This window comes from Gadus macrocephalus, chromosome 9 (genome assembly GCF_031168955.1).
Source record: "Gadus macrocephalus chromosome 9, ASM3116895v1".
Classification (NCBI taxonomy): Eukaryota; Metazoa; Chordata; class Actinopteri; order Gadiformes; family Gadidae; genus Gadus; species Gadus macrocephalus.
Genome location: NC_082390.1, coordinates 10,187,808 through 10,208,963, shown reverse-complemented (window position 1 = coordinate 10,208,963; position 21,156 = coordinate 10,187,808). Strand labels below are relative to the sequence as shown.

General features: G+C 48.7%; 2 protein-coding genes and 1 long non-coding RNA gene across 6 annotated transcripts; 1 reads left to right on the top strand and 2 right to left on the bottom strand.

The window, feature by feature from the left end:
• Positions 1 to 659: 659 nt before the first annotated feature.
• LOC132464334 (troponin I, fast skeletal muscle-like) lies at positions 660 to 4,398 on the bottom strand. Its single transcript, XM_060060660.1, has 7 exons — positions 4,277 to 4,398; positions 2,698 to 2,721; positions 2,324 to 2,363; positions 2,011 to 2,139; positions 1,509 to 1,598; positions 981 to 1,154; positions 660 to 821 (listed from the first exon to the last, which is right to left on the bottom strand). Exons 2-7 carry the CDS (start codon positions 2,703 to 2,705, stop codon positions 747 to 749), a joined length of 516 nt encoding a protein of 171 aa, XP_059916643.1. The 5' UTR covers positions 2,706 to 2,721; positions 4,277 to 4,398; the 3' UTR covers positions 660 to 746.
• A 1,067-nt stretch (positions 4,399 to 5,465) lies between these two features.
• LOC132464331 (troponin I, fast skeletal muscle-like) lies at positions 5,466 to 20,934 on the bottom strand. Of its 3 annotated transcripts, none has more exons than XM_060060656.1 (7): positions 20,809 to 20,893; positions 18,235 to 18,271; positions 18,120 to 18,156; positions 17,307 to 17,435; positions 6,733 to 6,822; positions 5,836 to 6,009; positions 5,466 to 5,744 (listed from the first exon to the last, which is right to left on the bottom strand). In XM_060060656.1, exons 2-7 carry the CDS (start codon positions 18,243 to 18,245, stop codon positions 5,667 to 5,669), a joined length of 519 nt encoding a protein of 172 aa, XP_059916639.1. In that variant the 5' UTR covers positions 18,246 to 18,271; positions 20,809 to 20,893; the 3' UTR covers positions 5,466 to 5,666. The 3 variants fall into 3 exon arrangements, with proteins under 3 accessions (XP_059916639.1, XP_059916638.1, XP_059916637.1); XM_060060655.1 differs by lacking the exons at positions 17,307 to 17,435; positions 18,120 to 18,156; positions 18,235 to 18,271; positions 20,809 to 20,893 and adding exons at positions 7,451 to 7,579; positions 8,921 to 8,957; positions 9,159 to 9,191; positions 11,320 to 11,453; XM_060060654.1 differs by lacking the exons at positions 5,466 to 5,744; positions 5,836 to 6,009; positions 6,733 to 6,822 and adding exons at positions 15,078 to 15,661; positions 16,202 to 16,378; positions 16,547 to 16,636 and having other exon boundaries at positions 20,809 to 20,934.
• Positions 11,624 to 15,270, top strand: LOC132464336 (uncharacterized). 2 transcript variants are annotated; one of them, XR_009527238.1, is made up of 2 exons: positions 11,624 to 11,754; positions 14,512 to 15,270. It is a non-coding gene; the product is annotated as an uncharacterized LOC132464336 (long non-coding RNA). The 2 variants fall into 2 exon arrangements; XR_009527237.1 differs by having other exon boundaries at positions 11,630 to 11,754; positions 14,089 to 15,270.
• Positions 20,935 to 21,156: the final 222 nt, after the last annotated feature.

Genomic DNA, 21,156 nt, shown 5'->3' with positions numbered 1-21,156 from the left:
AAAGCGTAGTTTAAAACAATGTTGAAAGTGGATACTCTTTCAACATTGTTAGTTAAGCATTCGGTCGATTCTTTAGAATATGGTTTTCATGCAGATAGCTGTCAATCATGCTTCAGAATACCAGCCTGGAACAGAGCACCTCATGCACTCAGCAGTTAATGAGTTCATCCATTGATTCATTCATTCATTCATTCATATCTTTCTTCGAACATGCTGCCGCAAAATCGGTCAAAGACGGATATGTCTAAGGTGGTGTCAAGTGTCTACAGAATTTATTTCTGACATTGTGTTTTCAAAGTCCGAGGCACCATTAAAGAGAAGGAGAAGAAAAGGATGTGTACTCACCCTTCGGGGTTAAGACAATCAGACATGAAGAACTACAAACAGGAGGTATGGTCCTCAGTACAAAACAGCCGGGAATCAAAGCCCTTAGTTTGAGTGGAGGATCTTCTCTGAAGGCAGGAGGCCAGCATCCTTCGGGAAGAGAGCAAGAGACCAACGGCCAGCCCAGGCTGACTCTCTACTGACCTCTGGTGGATCTCAGTACATCCTGTTCCCTTTTAAACCCCTACCCAGACCCCTCTTCCACCCATCTCAGTACTCACTGAGGATACCTTACGTAACTACACCCTGAAGAAGACTCCAAGAGGACATCAAAGCCTTATTCAAAAGATTTAATGGGAAAAAACTGATTATTCCAGTTCCATGGAAAAGTCAAAAACATCAGTGAGGAAAAGCAAAAGTATTTAGGACGTCTCAAACATCTTCTTCCTGTCAGCCTTGTCCTCAATGTTCTTACGCCAATCTCCAGCCTCCACCGCCTGGGGAAGAGAACGTTGTTTAGTTTAGTTTAGTAAGGGATTCACTTACATCAAGGATTACCGGAGGAACGCAAGAGATGTTCCTCTGAACTAGACAACGCTGCTAACAATGACCATCATTGGCAGACGACTTAATAAATAAAATAGGTTGTTCCTCACCTCCTCCTTGACCTCCTTCTTGACCTGCTTGAGGTTGGACCTCAGGTCCATTGTGACCTTGTGTTTCCCTCCCAGCAGGGCCGCCAGCATGGAGTCAGCAGACATACGGACCTTCTTTAGGGCTGGCTTCTTCACACCTCCAAGCTCCACCATCTTCAGCTTCAGATCTGTGATCTGTGAGGGGAACAACATCAGGAACGTTGAGCATAACTTCTTCCAGAACACTTCATGTTGCTATTGATGGCTCATTAGAGCTTTGGAACCTTTAACCACTGGGCAACAGGAAAGAGAACTCCCAACCCCATCTAGTGCTGAGGAATCACAGGATTAGAACCCCAAACCTCTAAAGAAGGAAGTTGCTAGTCCACAGTGGAAGAGCACCATGAAGGACATTGATATGCATGAGGTTAGCTTAATGAACACATGACTATGAGAGGATGCTTGGTTTCACTGTGTGTGAAAGTCTGTCTTTTTCCTTGGCTGTCATGCAACATAACTACAGATATACAAGATCTACACAATAAGTACCTCCTTGTCAGCTTTCTGTACTTTGGCCTCTGTGTCGTAGCGTTCTTCATCAATTCTGTCCGCAGCCTGTTGAAGCTTCTTGCAGATTTCCTGTTGACAGAACATGGTCTCCCTTAAGATCAGCACAGAGTACACGAGAATAGCATTATGCTAAGGGTTAGAACTAGCAGCTGTGTGGGGGATGTGTTTAGAGTTCATTAAGGAAGGGTTAGCTTTAGGGTGGAGTGTTTAAGGCAAGGGCTAACACTAGGCTTAGCCTAATGTTGAGTGTTTTACACTAAGGGCTAACACTAGGGTTGGCCTAAGGTTCAGTGTTTACCACTAAGGGCTAATGCTAGGGTTAGCCTAAGGTTGAGTGTTTAACACTAAGGGCTAACACTAGGGTTAGCAACAGGTAGTTAGGTCCAGTCTTGGTCTCCAGTCAGGTCAGAGTTATGGTTCAGGGTTTAAGGGTTTAGGGTTCAGGGTTTTAAGGTACTAGGGGCTAGGTGTTGAGCGTTACCAGGAGAGCAGCCTGGTCGCCACTCAGGCTGGGGGCGGGGCAGTTCTCAGACATGTAGGCGGCCTTTGTCTCCACCGCCTCCTTGGTCTCCACCTCAATCCAATCAGCAGCGATCTGCAGGATCAGACTCTGGAGGGACGAAAACAACAGCTTTAGCATTCATATCATATTATCCATCATCCATCATCATCCATCACCCATCCATCCACCATCACCACCCATCACTCAGCATCATCCATCACCATCCATCTAGCCTGGTGTCGTGGCCTGTTGTCATGGCAACATGGCCTCGTTCATGCATGCGCCTCCTCACCTTGAGATGGTGCCTACGGCTCGACGTCATCTTCTTTACCCTGAAGCACGAAAGAGAACATCACATCACATCACAGACACTATATCACATTACACCACATTACAGTACATTAGATGACACTACATTACACCACTAGCCAGGATAGTCTGGCTGTTAGCCCGAGGATACTGGGTCTGATCCCAAACGCTGTCCAGGCATCCTAGAGCAAGTCGAGCTCTATGACGCCCTCAGGAGGAGCCCTTCTCTAAACCGTAACTACTGAGTTCTCCATCAGTCCACTGTTTTCTCCACAGTATGGTATGTTGAATGTAGGAGTGGCCTCATGATAGAACATTAAGAACATTAGACAACTCATTATTAAGCATCATACTCACTCAGTCATCTTGGCGAAGTGAGACCTGAAAAAGACAGACAAGAAGTTTGTCAATCGTGGATATTTCTCTGGAGTTGGTCCTGTCCTCATGTCCTCATGTCATCACTCATAAGTTAACCATGTTCTCCATCAGGACTAACCCCGTTAGGTTCAACTTTGTCACACCCTAAAACCTCCTGAAACCTTCAGCTCACAGCCTAGCCAGCCCCCCTTAAACCGCCTCAGCTATGGAAGTCTGGAGAGGGTTGGTTCTAGGAGGGTTGGTTCTAAGAACGTATTTCTATGGTCTGCTATGGAGGTCTGTGATAGGGTTGGTTCTAGGCGGGTCAGTTCTACGGTCTGCTATGGAGGTCTGTGAGAGGGTTGGTTCTAGGCGGGTCGGTTCTACGGTCTGCTATGGAGGTCTGGAGAGGGTTGGTTGTAGGAAGGTTGGTTCTAGGAAGGTATTTCTACGGTCTGCTTTGGAGGTCTGGAGAGAGTTAGTTCTAGGAGGGTTGGTTATACGGTCTGCTATGCAGGTATGGAGAGGGTTGGTTCTATGAATGTATTTCTATGGTCTGCTATGGAGGTCTGGAGAGGGTTGGTTCTATGAAGGTATTTCTATGGTCTGCTATGGAGGTCTGGAGAGGGTTGGTTCTATGAAGGTATTTCTATGGTCTGCTATGGAGGTCTGGAGAGGGTTGGTTCTATGAAGGTATTTCTATGGTCTGCTATGGAGGTCTGGAGAGGGTTGGTTCTATGAAGGTATTTCTACGTTTTGGAGGTCTGGAGATCTTCCTGAAGCAGGTGCGCTAGCTAATTTTAACTGAGGGTCAAAGGTTACAAGGGACATTTTTGGAATAATTTTATGAGTGGGGTGATGGGGGAGGAAGAGGGGAGGAGGAGAGGGAGGGGTGGGAGGGGGGAGGGTATGGGTTAGTTGGGTACGGGTTAGTGGGAGGATTAGTAGGGTTAAGGTTCTTACCCTACTGACGGTTATTAACTGTTAATTAACGGCTAGGTAATGTTATTACTGCATTAACTAATGTTAAAATATCCTTATCGCAAAGTGTAACCCATTAGTAAATAGTCAGCACTAGTTAAGTCATTACGTAGTTATTACTAGTTATGTTTTCTTGAGCACCTTGTCCAACTGCTACACCACAAAGTACTTTACCTATGTTGTACCACAGTACCATTTTGTACGAGAGTACTATCTACTAATATTTAGAACTAGAGTACGATCTAGTACTAGATAGTACTCTGGTACTGGATAGTAGTAAATAGTAATAGATAGTACTCTAGCACTAGATAGTATTAGATGTTACTAGATAGTACCCTAGTACTATCTAGTACTAGAAAGTATACTCCAGAGTTCTATGTTGTACTTCCTCTTCGGTGACGCTACACATGAGATACAGGACTCACACGTTTCCGCATGTGGAGCACTTCATATCCTTGGCCTGAACTACCAATCAAATATATACCAAAACAAAGCACACTCCCGTACAGAAACCTATTTTTTTATAGCAGCACACAGATCAGCAGATCAGAGCAGGACATACTCTGATCCACAGGAACACAAAAATGAGTTTTCTTACCTTGGAGGCTGTGAGGAGAGAGGGGAGTTGAGGACACAGCAGCAGCAGCAGCAGCAGCAGTAGTAGTAGTAGTAGTAGTAGTTGTATATATATGTGCTTCTCTTTCCTCCAGGACCCTCTCTTTATGGTAATGAGGGCAGAATTAAACCAATGAAACGCGGAGCTCCTGAAATACATCATCTTTTGACCAGGAACATCGTAAATCCTCCTCTGTGGACGGGTTTGCGACACCTGGAAAGACAGCTCAGCAGTCCTGCGGCGGAGGAAGGGATGGGTGCAGGGCGCAGGGCAGCTCGTAATTCAGCTCCTTCCACAGACAACCGCACAACAAGAGAGGAAACAACACAGAAACTTAAAAACCAAACAGCTAGGGAGAGACAGACACACAGACACACAGCAGACAGCAACACACAACACACACAAACAACAGACGGTGACACAGTAAATAACAGGAAGATGACAATGTGTAGAAAGCTTTTGGCTCACCTTTCACATGATGGAGGTTTCTTCTCGCTGTCGCTTTTGAACATAATGTATTGCCTCTTGGGTTTAATCTTTTGTGCTTGGGGTTTGATTGTTTATTTTATGGCATAGGGTTTGATTTTACGTTTTCATCTTCAGGTTCAATCAATTCATCAAGTCTGTTTAAGGTATTTTTTTTGTATTTCTTGGGGTTTGATAATTAAGGGTTTTAGGTTAAGGAGTGCAGGTTATAGGGTTGATTTGTTTTAGGGTTTAGGGGGTAGTGATAGGATTAGGATTAGGGCTCAGGGGGTAGGGATAGGGTAAAGGCCGTGCTAAGGGTTAGGGTTAGGGCTCAGGGGGTAGGGACAGGGTACAGGTTGGTGATAAGGGCCGTGGTCAGGGTGTGATCATTCATTTCAGGGCTTCTGTTTTAAGTTATAGGATCAAACAGCTCAGTGAGGAGGGTTTTGGTTGTTTGGTTTTTGGCTCATAAATCCCTAAAAATCCCCTAGTTTGAATGTTCAGAACTCTGTTAAAGGACTTTTTGTGATGTAAACATTGACACGAGTGCCATGTAAAGATCTTCTTAGTGCTTCTCACTAAGATCTAAGACTCATGTTGCTGAAATGAAAGTGATCTCGTCTAGCTCAAACTGGGTTTCAGTACGGTAGGGAGGTGTGAGGTGGCATCGCACAGGCAACAAATCAAGATGTCGCTGACAGGCTTAAAATCACAACAGTTTCTTTATGTGGGTCACAAGGGAACATCAACATCTCTGCTACGTTAACGTCAAGCAAGGGAACAGGAGGACACTGGAGGCTTTGTTCAGCCAGAAGACAGTCCGAGCCTCTACCGATACGGACACCGATACTGTCCAACGGTGACGTGACGAGCGCCCAGAACAGAACAACGGGGGAGGAGTCGTTTAGGTAGTCTCGAACATCTTCTTCCTGTCAGCCTTGTCCTCAATGTTCTTACGCCAATCTCCAGCCGCCTCTGCGGGCTACGGGACACAAAGAGTGACATTCAGAACGCCGCCTCCTCCTGCACCTCAACACACCAAGCAGGACCAGTTCTCCTCCTCCGACACTCACCTCCTCCTTGACCTCCTTCTTGACCTGCTTGAGGCTGGCCCTCAGGTCCATGTTGACTGTGTGTTTGGAGCCCAGCAGGGCCTTCAGCATGGCGTCAGCAGACATGCGCACCTTCTTCAGGGCCGGCTTCTTCACCCCAGCCAGGTCCACCACCTTGATCTTCAGGTCCTCAATCTGGGAGAGAGGCATGGCGGAGATGGTGCTGGTAGGGGTGGTGCTCTAGAGAAGGATGTGCTAGTGGTTGCGGTGATGGTGCTAGTGGGTGTGGTGATGGTGCTAGTGGGTGTGGTGATGGTGCTAATAGGTGTGATGATGGTCCTAGTGGGTGTGGTGATGGTGTAAGCGGATGTTGGGATGGTATAAGTCGTGGGGTGATGGTGTAAGTTGGTGGGTGATGGTGATGTTGCTAGTGGACGTGGTGTGGTGAAAGTGTAAGTGGGTGAGGGGATGGGGATTATTGCTAGTGAGTGTGGTTTGGTGATGGTGTTAGTAGGTGTGGTTTGGTGATGGTGTTAGTAGGTGTGATTTGGTGATGGTGTAGGTGGGTGTGGTTTGGGGATAGTGTAGGTGGGTGTGGTTTGGTGATGGTGCAATTGGGTGTGGTTTGCTTAAGTTGCTAGTAGGTGTGATTTGGTGATGGTGTAGGTGGGTGTGGTTTGGGGATAGTGTAGGTGGGTGTGGTTTGGTGATGGTGCAATTGGGTGTGGTTTGCTTAAGTTGCTAGTAGGTGTGATTTGGTGATGGAGTAGGTGGGTGTGGTTTGGTGATAGTGTAGGTGGGTGTGGTTTGGTGATAGTGTAGGTGGGTGTGGTTTGGTGATTGTGCAATTGGGTGAGGTTTGCTTATGGTGCTAATTGGTGATGGTGTAGGTGGGTGTGGTGATGAAGGGGTGTGTACCTCAATGTTGGCCTTGCCCACTTTGGCCTCAGTGTCGTACCGCTCCTCATCCAGACGGTCGAGGTGGGCTGCCAGCTTCTTGCAGGTTTCCTGTTCACACACAGAGTTGGGATTCCCCTCAAAGGCCGAGCCCGTGTGGTCCTATGGAGTATCGAAACCCGACCTAGCGCTAACCTGAATGGAGCACACAGCTCAGATTCTCCGCCTTAATGTAGCGATTTATAGTCCTTAACACACGTTTCAATGCACAACTTATCTAACATGGAGTCGGCTTTTAGCATGTTAGCACTGTTTAGAGTAGATAATTAACATTTATAATCCATAATTATAATAATACATTTGCATGGGCATCCATGTTTTTCCAACTTGGTAGCTCGAACGCACGTAGGTCGGAGACGAGGCGTTTCCAATTCTGACTTTCCACCTCTGACCGTTAACGAACGAAGCATAGCACCGTAGTGTTTGTTGTTCTCTGTGTAGTAACTGAGTAATGTGATGGTATCGGATCGGCACGGAGACTTGCATACTCACCGATACCCGAGTATCAGAGGAATTTACGATAATGGTATCGGTACAACTCTATTTAGGGGATTGCATAACAGGGGGACTGAGGAGCCCTGTGAGGACGACGGGGGACGACGACGGGGGACGGGGGGGCTGTGAGGGAGGGGCTGTAAGGGGGGGGGCTGTGAGGGAGGGGCTAACAGAGCCAGCGTACCATGAGAGCAGCATGGTCTCCACTCAGGTTGGGGGCGGGGCAGTTTTCCGCCATGTGGGCCTCCTTGGCCGCGATGTCATCCTTCTTCTCCTGCGCCAGCCAGCCGGCGGCGATGGAGAGTATCAAGCTCTGGAGAGAGGAAACACAATGCCGTTAGCCTAGCCGCAGCCGATAGCCTAGCCGCAGACATTAGCCTAGCCGCAGCCATTAGCCTAGCCACTGCCATTAGCCTGGCCGACTGCAACAGCACGACTCCACATCATACTGATAGACTCCTGGTTCCACATTTAGGGCATTTAGCAGACACTTTCATCCAAAGCGACTTACAATGAGATCATTTGTCAGAAGAAGAGAAACAACAATATATCTCTGTCATTACAGAAGGATGGTCGTAGAACCAAGTGCCAAGCACTAACAATCGCTAGGTTAACCCGTTCCGCTATACAACAAATGGATAAGAAAAGATATGACTAGTCTGGTTCCCCCTATTCATAATCCCTAAATAGTGCACCATGTAATGTACACTAGGGAGGGGGCGAGGGAACGAGATGGCCTGTTCAAAACACGGCAAAGATCAGCTCAGATCCTGAAGGAACAGCTGAGGTGGACTGGCCCTGCTCCACCACTCGATGGCGCCATCAGAGTGTGATGAGGAGAGCAGGTGAGGGATAGGGAGGACAAGGAGGAGAAGGAGGAGGGGGAGGAGGAGGAGGAGCTAAGATGAAGTGGTTCGACAGCTGTCGCTCTCTGTCCCTGCGTAGGAAGGCCTATTCCTGGACTAATGAGTCCAAGACATTTGCCCGGGGGTGGGGAGGGGGGATGTATCTGATTACCACTATTTCCTATTCTGCCATTCAGCAGAAGCCTCAATCCACTGACTCAGAGCAATGTCCTGAGGAGCAGGTAGGGGTCAGGGGTCATGTTGCTCTAGGAGGCCTACAGGTAAACTGGGGACATTGGGGTTCAAACCCGGAGCTTCTCCACAGGGAGTCAAACCCCCTGACACCTGGCCTGTCCCGCCCCCTCGCGGACCGGGCAGAGGGGGGTCAGGGGGTATGTGAGGGTCGGGGGAGGGGATAAACACAACTGTAATTGGAAGAGGAGTGTAATACGTCTGGGGGGGGGGGGGGGGGGGGGGGGGGGGCTGTGCTAGATAGTTCCTCAACATCAAACTCAACAGCCCATCATTTTTACAACCCCTGCATACTCCTAAATGACTTGTCTCTGTACTGTCTAACCCCTACCTGCTCCTTAATGACCTGTCTCTGTACTGTCTAACCCCTACCTGCTCCTTAATGACATGTCTCTCTACTCTCTAACCCCTACCTGCTCCTTAATGACCTGTCTCTGTACTGTCTAACCCTGTGTGTAAATAACGATACGACCAAACACAGCCACATGGCAGGATTAAACCATGGCTGAAACTAAACTCAGACAGGCAGACAGGCAGACAGACAGACAGACAGGTACCTTCAGGTGGTGCCTGCGGCTCGATGTCATCTTTTTGCTTTTTTTCAGAAAAAAATAAGATTGTCATGATTAGGTGAAGTCATGATTTGGTGAGGTCATGATTGTTGAACTCGTGATTTGGTGAAGTCATGACTTGGTCATGATGAGATGGTGAACATGGGGGCTAGAAGTAACATTTTGGGCGGGCTCAGACTGCTGGGGTCATTGAGTGTTTTTATCAACAGAAAGCTTCACTTACTCTGACATCTTGGCTGTCTGTGTTGATCCAAGCCTGAAGGAAAGGAAACAAGTAGAGGAGAGAGGGGGTGAGGCGAGGAGATCAGAGTTACACCCTAAATATGACTGACACCCTGGGGACCCTGAGCTCATCAGATCTGACCACCAGTCCGTCAACACCAGGATCCCCCCGGGGTATCGGGTTCTAAACCAAACAACCCGACACGCCGCGGTGTCGCGCTGCAGCAAGGCTAACCGGAGGCGCCGCAGGCTAGCCCTACAGCACAGCTAACAAGCACCACGAACAGGAGAGGTGCTCCAGCCCTACAGGTGGTCTAGCCCATGAAGTGCATCAGCGCTGGGGTATTGAAGCCCAACCTGGCTTAACCTGGATATAGCACCGAGCTCAGATTCTCCACCTAGATGTAGCGATGTATTGTCCTCTATACATGTTTCCATGGTTTCATGAGGTAACAGCGCTGAGCACTTCATTTGTTCCTCAACAGGAGAGACAGCACCCTGTGAGGAACCTGAAGATGAGCTGAGGCTTAAAGGAAATAAGCTAGAGGAGAGGTCGGATTCCCTACATTCTGAATCACTGCACATCTTCAATGACGTGACGTTTAACCATTTTACAGAACCATCTTAACCTACAGAACCTTCTTATCCTACAGAACCATCTTAACCTCCAGAACCAACTCCTCAACCGACAGAACCATCTTAACCTCCAGAACCATCTTAACCTCCAGAACCACCTTAACCTACAGAACCATCTTAACCTACAGAACCATCTTAACCTCCAGAACCAACTCCTCAACAGACAGAACCCTCTTAACCTACAGAACCATCTTAACCTCCAGAACCAACTCCTCAACCGACAGAACCATCTTAACCTACAGAACCATCTTAACCTACAGAACCATCTTAACCTCCAGAACCATCTTAAGCTCCAGAACCATCTTAACCTACAGAACCATCTTAACCTCCAGAACCAACTCCTCAACAGACAGAACCCTCTTAACCTACAGAACCATCTTAACCTACAGAACCAACTCCTCAAAAGACAGAATCCTCTTAACCTACAGAACCATCTTAACATACAGAACAATCTTAACCTCCAGAACCAACTCCTCAACAGACAGAACCCTCTTAACCTACAGAACCATCTTAACCTACAGAACCAACTCCTCAAAAGACAGAATCCTCTTAACCTACAGAACCATCTTAACATACAGAACAATCTTAACCTCCAGAACCAACTCCTCAACAGACAGAACCCTCTTAACCTACAGAACCATCTTAACCTACAGAACCAACTCCTCAAAAGACAGAATCCTCTTAACCTACAGAACCATCTTAACATACAGAACAATCTTAACCTACAGAACCAACTCCTAAACAGACAGAACCATGCCACCCTACAGAACCATCTCACACCAGAACAGAAAACCTTCAAATAAAAAAAACAGACCACAATCTCACCAGGCCCCATCCAAACCCCATCTCTCTGTGGTTCTCCAATGTTAGCTTCATGTCTCAGTGGTTCTCAGCCTCACTGTGGTTTTCAGCGGACTGACAGAAGCTGAACGGATCAGATCGACGTTCGAGAGGACAGGAGAACGCTAGTGTAACGCGAGTCCTGGAGTCAGCTCATTAAACCGAACATCACTCAGACATGAACACACGGGTCCTCAAGACACTGAATCAACTACAAACACACTAACAAATACACAATCCTGGAACACACCAACACATCAACACAATACTTGAACACATAAACACATATTATTAACACATACACACATTAACACAATACTGCAACACAATACTTGAACACATACCAACACAAACACATCAACACAATACTTGAAGACATAACAACAAACACATTAACACAATACTTCAAAACAACTCTTTAACAAAAACCAACAACACAAACTAACGCAATACCTTAAACACACACACACACACACACACTCAAACACTCAAACACTCCAATACTCTAAGAAACACACTGTTAACCCACAAGATCCTACTTCCCATCCCAGACCTCCAGCTCAGACCTCAGACCCTAAGACCCCCAGGCCAGACCCCAGACCTCCAGCCCAGACCTCAGACCTCCATATCTCCAGCCCAGACCCAGACCACAGACCCCTGACCGCCCTCAGAACCACCGCTCTCACCTTGAGGACGAGAAGAGAAGGAGGAGGACCTTAGAGACTCAGGGACACACTGAGGCAGCAGGAGAGTTTCCACTGGGTTTATATCAGATCAAATAAGGAGCTGGCTCTCCTCTTTATGGAGATGATGTCTCCTCAGACCCACGCCCGGCAGCGCCTGAAATATCACGGCCGCGTGCCAGCGGGGACGAACCAGATACCTCCTGGAGCGCAGAGGAGGGGTGGGGGGTGAGTCTGTGGGGGGGGGGGGGGGGGGGGGGGGGGGGTGTATAAGAATGAGACCGCTGAGGAGATGGAGATCAGAGCACAGGGGTCGGCGAGAGAGAGGAGAGAGACGCTGGCTCTGTGTGGACGGGGGTCCAGGGGGGTGTTCAACTCTCAGGTGATTCAGATGTTAGCGTTGGAAGGGAAAAACACTCAGTTATGGTTCCTACTTTGGTGAGTATGGATTGATTATTGATGAGTGTGTCTCCATGCAGTGCCAGTACCTTCCTCCTCTGTGTTTAAGTCATCTGATCTTCAACAGGACCAGTTGCTGTCGGGCAGGACCTAAAATAATCGGTTATTAATAACAAAGGCCTTTCTCTCGTCTCCATCACTCCGTGTTCAACTCTCTCCTCTTCTGCAGTAATCTGTTCTCCGCCTGAAGCTGCATCAGCACTTTCTATAAGCAGGGCTGTGGTCCCGGGGGCGGGGTGGGGGGGGTGGGGGCGAAGGTGGTGGCAGGGGAGGGGGGGCGGAGGTGGGGGCAGGGGAGGGGGGGCGGAGGTGGGGGCAGGGGAGGGGGGGCGGAGGTGGGGGCAGGGGGGTTCCCGGCTGTTCGTTAAGATCCAGGAGTTTCAGATCAGATCTTTGAGGAGCTAAACGTCTGAATTGTTTGGCGCCTGCCGCCTCAGCAGCAACAGCTGGATGCTGAACTCAGCCTCATCAGCATGAAGCCGTAGCAGAACCCCCTGAAAGACGGCAGGCTGGTAAACATCCCTCTGTCGTATAAAAGAGGAGTCTATAAATACTTGTGATCTCTGATGAGTGTCGTGTTTCCCCTCAGGAGCTTTGGCTCCGCCACCTGGCAGCCGGGCCGCTCTGGTTTAAAATGATGATCAAATAAATAATCTAATCCTCTAGCATCGCGTTACCCTGCGGCTAAACCAGCAGAAATACCATCGCACCCGGGTTCAGGTCGGACCGCCAAACTGGGTCCTTTTATGGGAACGAACGCTGGGACTGGGATCAGAAGGGCTCGAACCAGTACTGTACTGGTACTGTATGCAAAGTATCAGGACAGTTCCAGTACTGTACTGGTACTGTATGCAAAGTATCAGGACAGTTCCAGTGCAGGAGTAAACATTGAACCAGTACTGTACTGGCACTGTATCAGTACGACCACCAACACAGAGCTGGGCTGACTGAAGCGCCTAGCATGCTGTAAGCGTGAGGCTAGTGTTTATGGGTAGTGGCTAGGCGAGGCTAGCATCAGTTGAGCCTTAGGTGAGGAGTGAGCAGGCTAGGCTAGCATGAGTTGAGCGTTAGTTGAGTAGAGACCAGGCCTGTTAGCGCTAGGTTAGGAGTGACTTGTGCTGCCCATCACTGACAGCTCCCTGCGAGGTGCAGACAGCGGCCATGTTGGAGTGTCAACCATGCAGTGTCCGTTTCCTCTGGAATGCCAAAGGTTTACATTAGCTGCTACCATATGAGCCCCCCTGAATGTATGTTGTGTGTGTATATGCTGTGTGTGTGTGTGTGTGTGTGTGTGTGTGTGTGTGTGTGTGTGTGTGTGTGTGTGTGTGTGTGTGTGTGTGTGTGTGTGTGTGTGTGTGTGTGTGTGTGTGTGTGTGTATAGTGTGTATGTGTGTGTATAGTGTGTATGTGTGTGTATAGTGTGTATGTGTGTGTATATTGTGTGTGTATAGTGAGTGAGTGAGTGAGTGAGTGAGTGCGTGCGTGCGTGCAGTGTATTTAGTGTGTATAGTGTGTGTGTGTGTGTGTATAATGTGTGTCTGTGTATTGCGTGTGCGTTTGTGTACGTTTGCATAAGGAGGGGAAAGCGAGAGAAAGAGCTGAAGCCATAAATATCAGATTCATTTTCCGAGCCAGCAGTCATAAATATCCAGACGACTGACACCCTTCAGACACCTACTCTTCATTCTAAACATGGATGATTTATGAAACAACATCTATAATGAGCTTAGAAGATGTTATATGAAGAGAACTAAGTTCATTGCATAAATGGATTCTGCTTCACAATTCACGATTTAGTCATTTATATCATCATATCATTTTATAGAATATATATACAGTATATACCAAATAGACTGACAGTGACTTCAGAGAACGGTCACTAGGGAGCAAGTCAGAGCTAGCTCACCTGTAGAGGGGCTCACCTGTAGAGCGGCTCACCTGTAGAGGGGCTCACCTGTAGAGGGGCTCACCTCTAGAGGTAAACCCCTAACCCAAAATCTTTCGAAAAAAACAACTAACGAGTAGTCTATCCTATTTCCATTTTAGACAAAAGGCTGTTATAGGAAACAGAATCCTTCAGTTCATGGGGAGGCTTCATGCTGCCATTCATCACTAAACCTCCTCGCTAAAACATCCTCCAAAGGAAACCTGTCTTACAACAACTTGGGGTACGACATGCTATGCTAGACAGCTCTACATCCTAGTGTGGTGAGACAGCTATGTAAACCATTGTCTGTGGGTTTGACTGAACTTCTGGGCGAGTGGGATGGTTGGAATACTTTCCCATGCCCTAATAGTGTGCCTGATCTCCAGGGATCCACAGCTCTACGAAGGGAGTGTAATGTCCACCGGGGCAGAGCAGCTGCTGCTGGTCTCATCTGGGCTATTTATAATCTCGACGGCCGCTCGGAGTACCCCTAAACACAAGACTCCTTGGAGAGCGCCGACACACCTGCCTGAACCTCAACCCTCGTTCGGACGCCTAACCCTCGTTAGGACCCATAACTCTCGTTAGGACCCAATACTCTTGGCAGGACACTGAACCATCGTTAGAAAACACAACCCAGTTGGTCCTAGGACAGATTGACACTGAAGAAGAATTGCTATTGATTTGTACCCTGATATTCTGATATTCTTCTGGCTCAGTTGGAGAAGATTGATGTTCTAGATATTGTTTTGTAGTTTTGTGTTGTACGAGAGCTCACCATTCCTCCAAACAAACCTCTTCCCCTCCAGCATCCTTCAGACCGTAGCCTTTCAGGTTCTCCTCCCTTCCAGATCTCCTCCACAGCGGAGCCACCATCTGCAGGAACACAAGAAGACAAGAAGGTTGAGCCGGTGTAGGGAAGCAGCCCCTCAATTCCAGGAGACGGAGGTGACCTACCTGGCAGTAGTGGAGGTGAAGAGCCCTGGGTTGATGAGTCCTGGTTTGAAGAGTAGTAATGCTGGAATCTGAACCCTGGTGATCTCAATGCTGATAGGCGTATTTTACATACTGCTACGTTACCGTGAGGGACTACGGAGCCCTCGGTTCCATCCCCTTCTGGGGTCTCGACCTTAAACTACAAAGCAACACATAACCCAAACAGCAGGGCAGTGCCACCACTAATGGAACCACGCTACTACAACCACTGTTTCTGACTGGCGCAAACTGCTGCGAATGAGATCATCTGGTCCCGTTATAGCTGATCAGAAAAGGTTGCTGGTGCCAGCTCTTGGGATGACGCGCAGTGATTGGTTAAGACTTGGAGCAGAAGATGTTCTTCACTGCATGGTGACAACACAGGACTACCAAACAAGGGGACCGTAAAACATTTGTTTTTAATCTCAAGAATAAAACAAAATACATTGAAGAGATATTATTGTTCTACAGTTCTTCAAATAAAGGACAATGTTGACCAACTTAAGAAGACATGTAGTCATGAATTCAAATCTTTACATCAAGGAATTCCAACTGCATTTAGACATTTCCTTGGCATCTTCTCTTTTAGAGAACTTTTCACAAAACAATCTGTAAACTTGACTTGAGATCCAAAAAAACAGTTTGAAAGAAAATTCTCAAAGTATTACTTTCTTTATTCATTTAAATTTCTCACTAAATTTGCAATATCATTCTCAGAAAAAGAAATTGTTATTCAAAATTAAGTTTTAGGTTCATAAATAATAACGTATTTGAAGAAGTCTTCTGACTTAAAGGTTTTGTGGTTCTTTAGATAAACGCAGTTTAGAATACCGTCTGATTCTCATTTCAAACAACCAATCACGTAGTTTTAACCATCCAGCAACCAATCAGCTTTGTCAATTTTTAACTGTCGAACATCTTCTTCCTGTCAGACTTGTCTTCGATGTTCTTACGCCAGTCGCCCACATCCCTCAGCTGCTTGTCCTGCAGAGCAACAAACACATGAGAACGATGCGCACACACATACACACAGACACACACACACACACACACGAGCATGGTGCTCACACACATGAGCATTGTGTTAACACACACACAGACACACTCACTCACTGACAACCTGGTCCAGACCAGAAGGTATCTCTTTACCAGACCAGAAGGTATCTCTTTACCAGACCAGAAGGTATCTCTTAACCTGGTCCAGACCAGAAGGTATCTCTTAACCAGACGAGAAGGTATGTCTTAACCAGCCCAGAAGGTATCTCTTAACCTGGTCCAGACCAGAAGGTTTCCTTAACCTGGTCCAGACCAGAAGGTATCTCTTAACCAGACCAGAAGGTATCTCTTAACCAGACCAGAAGGTATCTCATAACCGGACCAGAAGGTATCTCTTATACAGAACAGAAGGTATCTCTTAAACAGACCAGAAGTTAACGCTTAATCTGGTCCAGACCAGAAGGTATCTCTTAACCCGGACCAGAAGGTCTGATCTGGAACGTCCTGACAATATGAGGAGACTCTCACCTCCTCCTTGACCTCCTTCTTGACCTGCTTGAGGTTGGATCGGAGGTCCATGTTGACGGTGTGTTTGGAGCCCAGCAGGGCCTTCAGCATGGCGTCAGCAGACATGCGCACCTTCTTCAGTTTGGGCTTCTTGAACTTCCCTCTCAGATCAACAATCTTGATGTTGAGATCTCTGACCTTCGGCGCAAAAGAATAGTTAGCAAACATGGAATGGGTTCAATATGTGTACTAGGTATGTACTAATGGTGTTCAACAGTGACAACTCGGTGAGTGCTATGTATGTTCACGTCAGTACTCGCTGAGAACTAGCTGAGTGCTGTGTGTGGTTTGTGCGAGGGTTCCCACCTCGTTCAGAACCAGGCCCAGTTTAAACTCGATGCCGTACTTCTCTTCTTCCCCCAGGTTGATTTCGTCGTGGAGCGACAGACAGAGTTCCTGTGGGCAAACAAGATGATAACTATCGATAGTTTTTACTGGTAAGCAGGTGTACTGGTTAGCTAGTGTACTGCTAAGCTAGTGTACTGGTAAGCTAGTGTACTGGTAAGCTAGTGTACTGGTTAGCATGTGTACTGGTTGGCTAGTGTACTGGTTGGCCAGTGAACTGGTTGGCTAGTGTACTTGTAAGCTAGTGAACTGGTAAGCTAGTGAACTGGTAAGCTAGTGTACTGGTCAGGGTGTTTCACTCCCAGCTGAAAGGTTCTGGGTTCGAACTCCAATGTTCCCAGTTAACCTGTAGGGCTCCTAGAGGAAAACCAGTATGTATCTTGGTACTGAGGTACTTGGTACTGGTACCACAGTACTATGTTGTTCCTGTGTTGGGGCTCTGGGAATAGGGCAGGTCTAGAGGACAGTAGTACTGTGTGTACTATGTGTAGAATTACTGCTCTAATACTCACTGTGAGCTCCTCTCTGGAGGACGGTAGTACTGTGTGCAGTTTTACTAGTACTCACTGTGAGCTCCTCTCTGGAGTAGGGCAGGTCTAGAGGACAGTAGTACTGTGTGTACTGTGTGCAGTACTAGTACTCACTGTGAGCTCCTCTCTGGAGTAGGGCCGGTCTAGAGGACAGTAGTACTGTGTGTACTGTGTGCAGTACTAGTACTCACTGTGAGCTCCTCTCTGGAGTAGGGCACGTCGAGGGGAGGACAGTTGTCCTGCAGGAACTTGTCCCTCTCCTCTGCCTTCACCACGGCCTCAGCCTCCAGCAGCTCCTTGGCCACGGTCAGCATGCAGCTCTGCCATGACATCACAACAGCATCCCGTCACACTTCTTAGTAAAAAAGATTCTCCTTCAGAATAAACCAGGTTTACATTTACATTTTACATTGAGGGCGTTTAGCAGACGCTTTTATCCAAAGCGAAGTCCATTTGTCAGAAGTAAGAGAAATAACAGTATATGGCGGTAAGGTAAGATAATGCTAAGGACTAGGAGTGTGTGTGTGTGTGTGTGTGTGTGTGTGGGGGGGGGGGGGGGGGGGGGTCAAGTCCATTATATTAGCAGGGCTCCTGATCTCAGCTCCAGTCTCCAGGAGCGTCAGCTCCACGTTGTACGACCCCCCCCCTTCCCTCCCTCCTCTAGGACCAAGAGGATAACCTCCCCAGAAAAGGCTCCTCCTCCCCCAGGGATGGAGGAGGAGCCTGGAGCCCTGGAGCAAGGCATTAACACAGCCGGGGCCAGGGGTTTGATTCCTGGTGAAGAACGTCTGCCCTCAAGGTATTGTAAGACCTTTGGATAATACGTCCAACACAAGGGAGACATATTGATCCACGGTACGCTGTGAGGCGACCGCAGGCTGGAGCCGAGCAGCTCTAGAGGCCATCGTGGGCTCCATGCCCACTATGCTGTCTGCCCTCAACCTCCTGCCCCTAGAGGCTGACTAGGCCCCTCTATAGGGTGCGGACGAGGCGTACGTCCTCACCTTCACGTTGTGCTTGCGGCTGGACGACATCCGTTTCCTGCAACACACGGACACAGTTAGTGATTCTGGACATGAGGAAGGGAAACGCAATCTTAGATGTACACAGAGTACTCACTCGGTCGCCATCTTGGATGATCCGTATTCCCCACTTCCTGTTGAGGTAGCACAGCAGTGTTGAGTTATTATTCACATCGGTAACATTAATAACACCAGCCTGACCAAGATGGCCTCTTTAAAAAAATTAAAATGAGAAGATTTGTAATTTATAGAGACTTACAATAAGTACAGAAACAGGTCATTAAGGTGCAGGTAAGGGTTTGACAGTACAGGCACATGTCATTAAGGTGCAGGTAAGGGTTAGGGCTCAGCTTAGTCTAGGATGCCTATAAGTACATTGGGGATCGAACCCAGAACGTTCAGCTGGGAGTCAGACACCCAAGTGTAACGATCCAGACCCCCCTGAAGCATCCATAGACTGAGGTATTAGAGGAGTATATATCAATTACTGTCCAACCCCTACCTGCTCCTGAGTTACCTGTCTCTGTACCGTCTAACCCCTACCTGCTCTTAAAAAGCCTCCTAAACAACAATGCATTACAATTCGTTATATTCTGACACAGGATCTAACTAAATACTGCCCTCTCGGGAAAGACTTTCTACAACTTTCACATATCACGCATTTACACACATTTGACAACATTATAAATCAACATGTTGTGACCGAGATTTGTCAAGGTTAGCATGTGCTAGCTTAGCATCTGCTAGGCTGTGGCCACGTTTCAGGGTTTCAGTGGATCGACGTTGCTACAGCCACTGTGATACTGTTGGAATAAACTCCTCCCCCCTCCCGGGGCTGCTGCCCTGCTACCCAGAGGAACACCAACTCGCATCTGGCGGACGCGGCCCCTGCTTTGTGGACTCTGTAACCCCAGACGTGGCAGCACTTGACAGTACTTCAGAGAGGCGGGAGCAGACCTCCAGAACAGAGAGGATATCTGGAATAGGCGGTAAATCCCCTGAGCCTCCGCGGAGCGCCGGTAGATTAGAGCTCTATTCCTGGAGCCACAGCTGCTGGTTCCCTTTCCACAAACAAACCCTGACTTCACCAGCGGAACAAAGCTCCTGAACACCCGGCGGCCTCCTACAGCCAGGCCCAACGCGCCCGGGAACGCCCGGGAACGCCCGGGAACGCCCGGGAACGTCCGGGATCGCCAGACACCATGGGAGAGCATCACATGGTGTCAGTAAGGCTAGCCGGCCAGGTAATCCCCACGCCTCCTTCGACCTTGCCTCGAGGTCTCCCTGGAGATGGGGCCTGCTGGGGGGGGTCTGTGGGGGCGGGCAGGGGGGGTCTGTGGGGGCGGGCGGGGGGGGTCTGTGGGGGCGGGCAGGGGGGGTCTGTGGGGGCGGGCGGGGGGGGTCTGTGGGGGCGGGCGGGGGGATTGTTGTGGATGTGTTGTGTGTTGGGAGGCTGGCGGTAACCAGACCCCTCGGCTCGTGGAGAATCCCAGAGACGAGAGAACGGAAAATAACCCGGAGGGAGCAGCTGTCTCCTCCCAGGCCCAACAGTAGGTCTTAAGGAGGTCCACCTCCACCAGGACGTCTTCTCCAGCTCCGTGTTCGCCTAATCTCTGACCGTGCCACACAAAGGGGGAGTAAAGTACACTGGACGGCACATTTACAGGCACCAATCAGCTCCCTGGGGGGTCAGGGTCGGAACCTTTCTACCTGAGAACCAGGGAGCGTCTCCTACTCTGACCCCGCTGCCCTGACGCCCCCCTCGAGACCGACCAGTCCAGGGTCCGGTCCAGGGTCCGGTCCTGGATCAGTCAAGGGTTCGGTCCGGGACCAGTCCACCGGCCGTCGACCGCAGGGCAAGTGGCGGAGGATGGCCTCTCAGAGGGGGTGGAGGATGGCTCTCAGAGGGGGTGGAGGATGGCTCTCAGAGGGGTGGAGGATGGCTCTCAGAGGGGGTGGAGGATGGCTCTCAGAGGGGTGGAGGATGGCTCTCAGAGGGGTGGAGGGTGGCTCTCAGAGGGGTGTCGACTTTCTGAGGTGTTGACCTCCAAACCTTCGCTCCTCTTAACCATTTCCCCTCGAGACGAACCAGAGACCATTATCACATCGTACGAACGTGCAGACGACAACATGAAACCAGTCCCCACTACCAGTCCCCACTACTGGTTAACACACAGACCACCACATGTAACCAGTCCCCACTACTGGTAAACACACAGACAACAACATGAAACCAGTCCCCGATACTGGTAAACACAGAACACAACATAAAACCAGTCCCCACTAGAATGGTAAACACAGTTGCCGTTTCATTATTTGCTAACAGCCAAACTAAAAATTGCCCTAAAACAAAGCACCCTCACCTTGATGTACGAGGTCTGAGGCACCTCCGTCACGCTGAAGAATAAAACACAATTTCTCTGAGATCAAATGACAGGAAGCTGTTTAGCATCAGCTGGCTGCCGCGACACTCACACCACGCCTCGTCCCTATCAGGAGTCACTTCAACCAGCCTCCATCTGCAAGACACTCAGACTCCACATACACCTTATGTTAGTAAAGTTAGCGGTCAAACCGACCAATAGGTTTGGTTATTATACCCAGGTCTCTAAGTATCTGGGTTCAGGTGAGCAGCAACAATAACAAGGTTAACCAGAGGAAAGAGGCCTACCGTGGGACTGGAGAGACGAGAGACTGCACAGAGACAGACACAGAGACACACAGACCTACAGCCCGCAAACTATATATATTGAGTTAGCCGGCTAAATCCCTGACTTTCTCTTTATGGAGTTGGATTATCCTTCAAACCAATGGGCAGACAAGGTCATGAAATACAGTACAGTGTCATCACTGACCCCCCCCTCCCCTCCCCTCCCCCCCAACCCATTATAAATAACCCGCCCTTTCTTAGAACATCCCGCCAACTCCATCACTTTTAAATATGCACCCCCCATCAGACCACATACCATCCCTTCATCTCAGTCCTCACCAGACAGAGCGCCAAGGGCTTAGACCTCTG

Bases quoted from the DNA above. Each gene is read 5' to 3' on its own strand.
- LOC132464331 (XM_060060654.1), bottom strand. The intron at 17,436-18,119 runs GTGAGGACGTAC...ATGTCATGGCAG, and splicing joins GCCGCAAGCACAACGTGAAG to AGCTGCATGCTGACCGTGGC. The intron at 16,637-17,306 runs GTGAGTACTAGT...GTTTGCCCACAG, and splicing joins ACTCCAGAGAGGAGCTCACA to GAACTCTGTCTGTCGCTCCA.
- LOC132464334 (XM_060060660.1), bottom strand. The intron at 2,140-2,323 runs GTGAGGAGGCGC...TCGTCCCTCCAG, and splicing joins GCCGTAGGCACCATCTCAAG to AGTCTGATCCTGCAGATCGC. The intron at 822-980 runs GTGAGGAACAAC...TCTCTTCCCCAG, and splicing joins AGAAGGAGGTCAAGGAGGAG to GCGGTGGAGGCTGGAGATTG.